Source organism: Myotis davidii, unplaced genomic scaffold (genome assembly GCF_000327345.1).
Source record: "Myotis davidii unplaced genomic scaffold, ASM32734v1 scaffold497, whole genome shotgun sequence".
NCBI classification, from domain to species: domain Eukaryota; kingdom Metazoa; phylum Chordata; class Mammalia; order Chiroptera; family Vespertilionidae; genus Myotis; species Myotis davidii.
The window spans coordinates 3,337,210-3,348,226 of record NW_006288434.1 but is presented as its reverse complement, the minus strand read 5'-3'; the positions used below and the strand labels follow the sequence as shown (position 1 = coordinate 3,348,226).

The 11,017-nt window shown below is 44.9% G+C and overlaps 1 protein-coding gene across 4 annotated transcripts in view; it reads left to right on the top strand.

The window, feature by feature from the left end:
* Positions 1-11,017, top strand: part of GRHL2 (grainyhead like transcription factor 2) — a 116,855-nt gene that overhangs the window by 59,311 nt on the left and 46,527 nt on the right. For all 4 annotated transcript variants that reach the window (XM_006760277.2, XM_006760279.2, XM_006760278.2 and 1 more), the window contains exon 7: positions 371-482. In XM_006760277.2, the coding sequence (XP_006760340.1) occupies positions 371-482 (112 nt within the window). The remainder of the gene's footprint in view (positions 1-370; positions 483-11,017) is intronic.

Below are 11,017 nucleotides of genomic sequence, written 5' to 3'. Positions count from 1 at the left end.
TGATTTCAGAGAGGAAGGGAGAGGGAGAGAGAGATAGAAACATCAGTGATGACAGAGAATCATTGATTGGCTGCCTCCTACATGTCCCATACTGGGGATCGAGCCTGCCACCTGGCAGGGAAATCAGACCATGACCTCCTGGTTCATAGGTTGATGCTCAACCTCTGAGCCACGCTGGCCGAGCTCCAATCATTTTTTTAAGTTGGCTCATTTTAAAACAAAACCATGTAACTGAGCACGTCTGGGCTTTTGTAAAGCAAGAAAAGCCGCATTTCAGAAACGCACCTCTGGTAGGACTTTCCGACTGGAGACCGTGCGAGCAACCGAGGCCCAGAACACAAAGTGAGTTCCGTTATTCTCGCCTCCGCAGAGCGTGGTGATGGTGGTCTTCAGTGAAGACAAGAACCGCGACGAGCAGCTGAAGTACTGGAAGTACTGGCACTCCCGGCAGCACACGGCGAAGCAGCGGGTCCTGGACATCGGTGAGTTGGCCTCGGCCTCCCTGCGGGGTCTGTGTGAACTGACAAGTTGTCATGATGCACAGGAGGTCCCCGGCACAGACAGAAATCACGGCCAGGACTCACACAGCTCTCATGTGCCAGGCACCAGACTAGGCACTTTTCATTAGTGGGTCCATTTAGTGCAAATCAGGCTGAAAAATAGAAATCGGGCTGCGTGCAAAGCACTTTCAATTTATGAAAGTCAACTGTGTCCCCTCAATAATAGTAATATATTTAGATGTGCAAGAACCGTGTCCGTTTCTAAGCAGGTGATGGGAACTCTGGTCCCTCTGTGAGGTGAATGACCAGGCTCGGTTGGCTCTAAGGTACATGTCTGGAGAGTGAGTTCCAGTTCTTTAATTCTCCATCCAGTGTTGCTTCACTCGAACACACGTCGCGTGCTAATAGTACTGCGTGGTCAGGCAGTGAAACCTTCGAGAGACCTTCCCTGGCATTAAGAAGTACTGAATGTGCCCAGTACATTTTCTGGAGTCTGTATAGTCCTAAGCACAATGTCTGTTCCCCAGAGACCTGTGGTCCCTCGACGAGACTCAGGGTCCAGGCAGGGGAGCAGAGCCCGCGCCAAGTGGAGCCGTGGAGGGAATTTGTTGCAAAGGTTGGAAGGGCTGGAGGCACCATGAGGCAACCCAGAGATGAGCAGCTGCAGGAATCTGCTGCTCTTACCTGCAGGGTTGAGGATCAAAAGGAGGAGGTGGTGGGTGTTGGAGGTGCCACCCAGAAAGAGCTGGGACTATGGTGGGGGCTGCCTCACAGGAGCCGTGGCCACAGAGGGACCTGCTTTCCAAAAGGAGGTAGAACCCCAGGGGAGTTTCCGCAGAGACTCTTCTCAGTGCCAAGAGCAGGGAGGTGAAGGAGTGCCCGGGCGTTCCCTGCCTCCTGATCTCCCACAAGTGCTTCCCAACAAAGGCAGTTTCAGAATCAGCCTCTGAGACCCAGAGTAAAGCAGGGAAGTCAGGATTGGATCTTACCATTTCTAGAAATTACTTAAAAACACAGGCAGTAATATATGTGTCTGGAAGTAATTTTAGCTTGTTCCAGGCTGTTTCCACAAGCACTAAGTAATTTCTCATGTGTAGGCTTTATTACTCCGTTCTGCAGACCAAGAGGCTGCAGTCCCAGTGAGTGCAGAGAAAGTGGAGGTTCCCATCGTGTCGAGTACCAGAAAGTATTCCTGAGCAATTACAGTAGAAGGATGTTTGCACACCTTCTACCTTCCCCTTGCTAGAGCCCTACGGTCAATGGCAGAGAGGTTAGTGACTAGGTTAGGGTGAGAGACTCATTGTAGAGTGTATTAAAACCAATTACTGGTTTATCCTGCAAAACGTCTACGCCACTCTTTACCTCACCACACACACACACACACACACACACACACACACTCGCACACATACACACACACATAAGTGTGCACACCCACAAACATACAGCTTCTATTAACGAGTCCCACATCTTAATCTAATAAACAAGGAAACTGAGCCTGTTGACCTACCATCCTAGGTGACATGTCCCCATTAATTAGTGCGAGAGCTGAGATAAGAACAGTCTTGTTCCCCCAGGTCATATACCAAACCTCCAAGATGGACTGACTAGGACAAGGGTTTGGAGATACTTGCCTTAACCTGCTTGGTAGCCAATCTGCATGGTGCAGAGGAACAATTTTATTTTATTTGAAAAGTTAGCCTTATAATTATTACCCAAGAAAATGAGAGGAGCAATTAAATAGAAATGTGGACTAAGTCCAAATAAGGCAAATAATGAAAGCGTGTGACTGGCATACCTATTTTTTCAACTTTGATATTATTACAAGGTTTACTTTTCTTAAACCAGAATGATTCCTCAGCTCCCATAGGACTTCAGATCTTAGCTCTCTTCTTTATCGCCTCCTGACTGCCTTCAGACTTTTCTCTTATATAATCCTACACACACACACACACACACACACACACACACACACACATGCTCATGCGCACCCACTGGATGAATGACGACAAGTGGAGTGACCTCGTTTAGCACAGTGTGAGCCACTGGGAATAATATCTGAAATGAGACAAGTCACGGAATGAACTGGACTACCGATCAAGGCTACTCGAACAGTGGATCATTCCCAAACCACTTTCAGGGGCAGGCACATTTTTCTATTTGTCCCCTTTCAAGCAGAGAAGGAAAATTAGACGTTCGATAATTAATATTAACTTCATAGAAGGAAAGCCAGAAGCCACAACAGATAAATGGAGGCCCATTTACCTGGACTTTCCTTCTAATGAACGCAATTAAGAGTTACTTTACTGCTTTGCCACGTAGATGTTCTGAAAGAATGGAGGTGGCTGCTTTTGCATCTTCAGAATGGGTGGTCTGGATTGTAAGGTGCGCAGACGGATTCCACACGCATTTACAAATAAACATCATTACTTGAGGGTCACATGCAGTGTAGCCATTAATGATATAATTTTGTAGTTAAATTGTGAAATCAACCCTGTGCCTCTTCAGTCAAACTCTCTCTTTCATTTGTGTTCTCAGTAACCTCTCCCTGTAGGTGATGATAATACATCAGAATGTACGAGTTACATTGTTAATATTAATCCTATAATTTTTCCACGGTAATTAGCAGGCAATTATAGCACATCTTTGGCTATTAACATGTGATTATGGGATTTTCATCTGTGCCCTCTTACAGATCTATTTCTTAAGAGCCAGTTTTTAAATTGTGCCCTGTTGATAGAAGTTTTACTATATTAAGGTAAAGCTTTCCATGAAAACATCAGTTCCAACTAAATCGACACATTTCTTCAAGTCTCGTTCTAAATAGTTTTCTCTGAGTTCAAAGAGAAGCCTGTGAGAAGACAGGCACGCTGACCACTGGGGATTACTCAGCCAGCGGATCCGTCCAGGGGGAGGAGCTCTCTCGTCTGGAGTCATATTCCACTTTCACATACAAGTTGTGATTACAATTAAGTAACATGTTTCCCCCCACCCCGGCTCTGGCTGTGTCCTACCAGTGAGCGTTCTTGCAGTTTTCATAGCCAAACTTGGGCTGGGCTGGCCAGAGCTGTGCAGAAAGTGGGAGGGTGGAGATTGGGGAGGAGAGGAGGGGAGGCGGACTGGGGAGGCAGCTGCCACCTTCCAGAAAGTCAGGTAGCCGGTAGTCAGCATGAACTCATGGCCCAGATGGGCCTAGGAGACAAGAGTGCCCTGCCACTCACCCCTCTTCACCAGGGTTCCCCACCCTGCCTTTCAGTGTTGGTCCTTGGAGGCCTCTCCTCCCCCAGGATTGTACAAACCTGCTCTCTCCCTGCAGGTGGGTAAGTGCCGGCGACCTTCCTTTACCAAGAGCCCCAGTAAATGGAATTGTGATTTTTGATGTTTTCCTAGACTGTCTCCGCACTTCCAAGCAGATGTGAAAAGTAAAACGTAAATTCAACTCAAAACAAAACCCCTTGAGAGCCGCCGACTTAAAAATAACAACCACCAGCGAACCCTCAGGGCTAGTGAGAGTCCAGGCAGAGTGAGAGCTAAATTAGGACAGGACCTTGGTCCCGCCTCCTCCTCTGCAGAGAAGAGCCGGGTGTGTGGCAGGCACTGTGTGGGCCTGGGTCCCACTGTCTGACCTCACTGTCGGCTCTCAGTGTGGGCACAAGCTCGCCCGGCCTGAGGCACCCTCTGTTTGATAGACACATGCTAGAGCCACAGCTATAGGACATTCCTTTTCGTCTTCAACTTCAGTTAGAAAACGTTTAGGTGATAAAAGTATGGCCGGCTGTTAAGGTTATATATTTTGAAACATAAAATGCAAGTATTTTTAAAAGTTTAATCTTAGGTCAGGCAGATTTTCAATGTTTGCGCCATGGTGGGTTTTCAGTTACTACATGCACGTTTCTGTGTGAGTCCTAAGAGCTCATTTTGTTGAGGACAGCAGCTTTTTTTTGGTGGCGGGGGATGTTGTGGGGGAGTCACTTCCTCCTCGGCAGGTGTGCCCGGGGGATCAGGGAGTCCTGATAGAATTTTCTAGATACTCTGGAAAGGGTCCAGGACAACGCCATGCTTCACCAACAGCCCATCCGCCCAGGTCCTGATCTCTGCAGACTTCCTTTCAAGCTATTGCTGGGTCTCCCTCTTTCTTCCACTCTGTGTTTCTGAAGAGAGGAGCCCCCAGTCCTGATAGAATTTTCTAGATACTCTGGAAAGTGTCCAGGACAACGCCATGCTTCGCCAACAGCCCATCCGCCCAGGTCTTCCTCTTTCTTCCACTCTTCCCCCACACCCTAACTATTACTCATGTCTCAATCCAGTGTAACCTATTTTTTATTAAACTTTCTGAACGCCAAATCTATAGGCCTATTTGGCCCCTCGCCAGATTTTCTAGTTACTTCCTATGTCTCCTTCGTGTTCCTCCTTTGAGGCTCTCCTTGCCTAGACTAGCCCTCCCCCCTCCTCCTCCACCTGGTAGGTCCTTTACCCCTTCAGAACTCGTTCCCCTGTCCCCACTGGGGAGATCTTCCTGATCTTCCAGGCAGAGGTATCCACTCCCTGCAGGGTTTTGGTTTCTATCTAGACAGTAGCGCTTGGCCATGTTTCACTTGGTTTAACATTTTCCATTCCGTCCATCACACTAGATGCTGAGCTTCTTGACTGAAGAGAGGATTTTTATTTTTTTAGCTGTGTATACCCAGCACCTGGTGCGGAGCCTGGTACAGAACAGATGCTCAACCAGTGTTGACTGGCGGATGAACGCCGCGTGTGGTTTTGTGTATGTAGGTAGCACTGTGGTAGCAGGCACGCGCCTAGCTAGCTGGGAAATCAGGCTGGTCACGCTCGCTCCTGTGCCTTTCTGAAATTGTATTTGATACTTTAATTTCTTATATTTAAAATATTATTTTATTATCCTATAGCCCTTAGGATGAAACTTCTTTAATAACTCATAAGACTTAATTGCTAGCATAGAAATGCTATACATACACTAATAAACCAAGGACTTTAAAAAAAATATTTTGTATTGATTTTTTGAAAGAGAAAGAGAAACATTGATGTGATCCACTGCCTCCCACACTCCCCTACTGGGGATCAGGGATCGAGCTGCAACCCATGCCTGTGCCCTTACTGGGAATCAAAACCAGTGACCTTTCAATGCACAGGGTGACTGAGTCCAAATAAGCCAACTGGCCAGGGTGAAATTACTCCTTTTTAACATAACTAGAAATTATTATTGTTTCCCAAACAGTAGAAATTGTTTAAAAGCAAATTATCAAAAAAAAGTTTTTAGCTAGATTTAGAAATTAAATATTACAATGAATGTGCTCACTTACCATTTTTCTTACTGCTCCTGGGAAGTGTGTTTATCTGGTTCCAGGACATTATTATTTAATAAACCTTCTCTGCTAAATGATTTCCTTTCTGCTGATGATTTAAAAACCCTGAATAGTTCAACAGAAGGAATGTTCCAGAGAGGATGGTGGCAGGCCCCTCTGAGAGTCTGTTTTAATGAAAGGGTGAAATAGTTCCTTAAAGAGATACTGGTTTTGAATATGAGCTTTCAAAATTCACACACACGCACACACCTAAAACCACTTCGTAGATCCACTGTATTTAAAAGTGTAAAATGTTTATTCCTGTCTTCCATCACTTTTTTCACATTTACTGGGCACCACATTCTTTCCCCCCTAATTGGTGGGACTTTTCCTTTCTCGTTAGCTATATAAGGTCATGCTTTCATCTCGAACACATAACCTAGGCTTTCATTTGATTTCATGTGTTTTGCTTGGGGCCCAGTTATTTTCCTTCTTCGCTGATTCATTTAATGAAACAACAGATAACCTGACGATCTCACATTTTTTAAAAAAATATATATTTTATTGATTTTTTACAGAGAGGAAGGGAGAGGGATAGAGAGTTAGAAACATCGATGAGAGAGAAACATCGATCAACTGCCTCCTGCACACCCCCTACTGGGGATGTGCCCAGATCCAAGGTACATGCCCTCGACCAGAATCAAACCTGGGACCCTTCAGTCTGTAGGCCGACGCTCTATCCACTGAGCCAAACCGGTTAGGGCGATCTCACATTTTTTAGTACTATTCGGTTGGCTTGAAAAATTACAAATGGTACCTGGAGGCAGAATCTGATGGTTTCATGAGACTCATCTGTTTACTGAACAGAACCGCAGAGCTGGTGGTCTCGGCCACCCTCCAGCATTTATCGGGGGGCCTCTCTCACCGCCCCTTTCAACAGGAACAAGCTTTACGCCTTTGCAACACCCCCAAGTGTGAACACAGGCAAACCTAAAGTTTTTCCTTTTTGTTTACAAAATCTCAAACTTGCCAAGAGAAAGTTTTCCCCAAATTAAATTAAGCCCTTGGAGATACGGAAGCCAAAATAAGGGGAAGCCAATCGGAAAAAGTTCTTTGAAGGGGCTCCAGGAATGCGGAGCCGCCACCGGTTTCTCTGAAAAGACGAGGTCTGGGAAGAACTGAGCGCTCAGTACATGGGCGGCTCGTCATTGTTCAGCGAGCCCCGAGGTGGGTGCTGGTACCATCTCCACCTCGCAGATCGGGAAGCACCCCAGCTTAGAGAGGTGCTGCGGCTTTTCTGAGGTGGCTGCTCAGTGTCAGTGTTGCTCTCACACTGACAGCCCCCAGATGCTGTGGTCAGTCAACATTACAAAGGAAAATCCTGACAGCGGCAACAGCTTCCTCCCTTGAAGGACAAAGTTATTATATTATTGATTTGGGGGGGAAGGGAGAGGGAGAGAGATGGAACATCTGCATGCCCCACATTGGGGATTGAACCCACAACCCAGGCATGCTCCCTGACCCGGAATCGAACCACGACCTCCTGGTTCATAGGTCGATGCTCAACCGCTGACTGAGCTACGCGGGCCGGGCCAAAGTTATCTTCTTGAAGAAATCTATCTAAGAACATTAGAATTTCAATTTTGAAATAATATCGCCATCCTCTAATAATGAATGGGAAATAAACAGGAATAGCAACATGAGTAATTCAAATAGCAGGTATTGCAGAAAGCACTCATGTAACAAACTAGACTAGCCAGTGCAGTCTCCCCTCCCACACGCCGCTCCCGTCACACACATAACGGACTCACCACCCATGTCTGTTCCCAGCGTGGCCTGGTGCTTGGGCGGCCCGGGGTAAGTGAGGCGATGGGAAGTGGAGGTTCGCCTGAATGGAACTTGAGCAGCTGAAGGGATTGAGTCTGTGGTTCAAATTTAGTGAAAGATAATCCATGTGAGGGTTTACAGTTCGTGTCACGTGTCTGTGTCCTGCCCCTCCCGTTACCTAAAAGCCATTTCTTTTGTTTAAATCTGTTCTGCCTGCATCTCAAAAGTACAACTTTATGTGTTTCAAAATTATTGCTGACACGGAGGGCGGCCAGACACTAGAATTGGTCTTTGAGAGGCGATCGAGTGTCTTATCATAGAATGGCAATTTTCAAGACTCTTATTACTAATAAAGTACCATCGTTTGAGAAAGAACTCAATTTTCTTCTATGAATTAGTGTTGCTTTAACTGGGGAGTATTACAGTTTCTGAAAATATCATTTGGGGTGGAAAGAGGTTGGGCACTATTGTGCTAGAGGGAGGGAGCCCGTGTGTAGGTCTGAGAGGATGGCTGGTTGCCACTTTGGGCAGTAACTTCTGCTCCTGTGCCTGTAACTTCTTGTCCCACACCAGTCCCTGAGGGTGTTACTATACAACGAGTGAAACGAAGAATGGGAAACTGAAATAAAACACGACCAGTTCATGCCGTGTACAAGAATAAGTTCGTTACCAAAGCACTGTCCATGTCTTCATGCATTCAGCAGACTACCAGAAAGCATCAGGCATGATTTGTAAGCGACAAAAGAGTTTGAAGAGACAAAATGGTTTGAATGAAGTTAAATATCACTGAGTAACACAGACGAATAAAAAGAGCTTAGTTTTAAGCCCATCCACGTTGATTTAAATTCAGCATTAGAAGCCGCAGTGCACATATAGATACACGTGTGCTTGTGTGTCTGCACATAGGAAATGACCTTTGGTCATTTTGAAATCAAGTCAGGATCAGCATTCTTTGAAAAATGAAATGAAATAGAATAAAAATACTAACATACATGGGGCACACTGCTGGGCTACCATGTACAATGCTTATCTTACTCTAAAATTATGACTAATACAACATTGATGTAACATTGGCCCACACAATTCCTTCTTTAGAAACAGGTGCATCAAACCCAAATAAAATATTAGGTTTAGCTTAAAGGGAAAATTCCAAAACAGGTTGCATCTTAAATGATATCTGTGAGGATATGATAGTCATTAGTAATAAGGTTATCAACTCCTACTTTAATATCAAGAGTCACTCTTTTTCCAGTCACATTCTATGACTCACAGATTATGTCTTCATATAATTTCTGCCATCAGAGTTCCGGATTGTGTATGGAAAAGTGCTCATTTATAAGGTTGTATTATCGTGGAAATCAAAGGGCTCTGGCTTCATATGTAGACAGAACTTCTTAGGTTCCACTCCGAGGTTGGCCCCTTAAAACTAAGTGACCATTAATTAGGAGGGAAGGTACATGTTTCCTACTCCACAAAGTAGGAATAATTTAAAAAGCCACTGATCAGAATTGTCCAAGCGAATGTTTTGCTCATTTATAAGGTTGTATTATCGTGGAAATCAAAGGGCTCTGGCTTCGTATGTAGACAGAACTTCTTAGGTTCCACTCTGAGGTTGGCCCCTTAAAACTAAGTGACCATTAATTAGGAGGGAAGGTACATGTTTCCTACTCCACAAAGTAGGAATAATTTAAAAAGCTACTCATCAGAATTGTCCAAGCGAATGTTTGTGAAGTATATACATTCAGCTCCTTGAAAACTGGTGCTGTTCCTGTTATCTGCTCAGGGGCCAGGACCAAATGATGGAAATACATTTAATGCCTCTAAAACCCAGCTCAAGTGTCCACACACTTAAGGAAGCACATTGACCTCTGGCTTGGGAAAAGCATTCTAAAGGAAGTAACTCATTAGACTTCTTGTGAGTCATTCAGGTGTTAAGGATCTGCTTATTTTGAGTTTGAAAAACGTCTCAGAACCTACTTGGACTAAGGTTTATTTATTCCACCTGTTTTAAGTCTGAGCGAATCCTTCTGGAACAGATCCGGCCCGTTTGAAATGAATAAAACTAAAAAAAAAAAAAAAAAGACCATATCCTTTTATGTAATGATGTTTACACAAACACTCCATCCATGCTTTTGTTCCGGCCCTCCGGTCCAGTTTAAGAACCCATTGTGGCCCTCAAGTCAAAAAGTTTGCCCACCCCTGTTCTAGAATGACCCTCCACTGTTTCCTGAGTTTGAGCTGATCCCATGTAACCTTCACAGACAAAGAGGACCAAATGGTTGAGGTCAGGTGAGATGGGCAAAGTAGGACTGTCACCCACCACGGTACTAGTGGGGTCTGTTGTCTTAGATACTATCTTGCTTTTGGTGATGAGGAAATACAAGTTCAGAGGCTCATAACTCACTGAAGGCCGCAGGGCTTGGTGAGAGGAGGACAGACATTAAATCCAGGTCCGTTTGTCTTCCCCTCCAGCGTCCTTTCTTCCTGGGCTTTGGGTGCCACCCCACGTGGATTCCTTGTATATCCAGTTCTCAAACATATAAACCACCCCGAGTTCTTGGCTTTAAAAACTCTTTTTCGGCTTCAGTGTGTGCACACTGAATTGGCAGTAGTGCCCGAGCTGTTTTCAGCATTCCAGCTTCATTATTTCACTAGTCCAGACAGAATGCACATCTTTCAGGAGAGAAGCAATTTTTATATTAATTACACCGTTCCTTTTAATCTCCAGCAATATATACAAAAATAATTAAAAGGGGTAGTTATAATTTACCCAGCATGTGAAACTTAATTAAGGGGAAAGCATTAAAAATTCCTTTGACGGCATTCCAGAATCACACACATACACCACTGGTCATATGCAAAAAAAAAAAAAGAAAAAATAAAAGATAGCAAAATGATTTACCATCATGCTGCCCGTAACAGTTAAAAAGGAACCCAATCCTATAATTCTGTGTAGAATGGAACTTGCCAGAAACATACATGAAAGCATTGCGCATTCACCCATGCTCAGTGCCCTTTGCTGAAACACCCATTGTTTTTCCCAAAGGGCTGGCTTTTGAACTTTTCTTTGGGTCTTCGTGGTGCCTGCAGGATATGGAGGTGCTTTCTCTGCTTCTCTCCAGCGCAGCACCCCAACCTAGTCTCCTTTGTGAAGGAATTTGCAATCACCAAAAATGTCTGTCTGCCCCATCGAACTTTCCACAGCATATTTCTCTACCAGCTAGTTGCCATGGAGGCTGTGCTGTGATTTTTCTCTACAAGGTGTTAATATCTGGTGACGATGTATTGTTTGATTTGCAAGATAAATATAGGCAGTGGTTAAGAGTTTGGCCTTTGGCAGCAAACAGACCCGGATTCAAATCTCACAGGTTGGCCTGCTACCAGCCA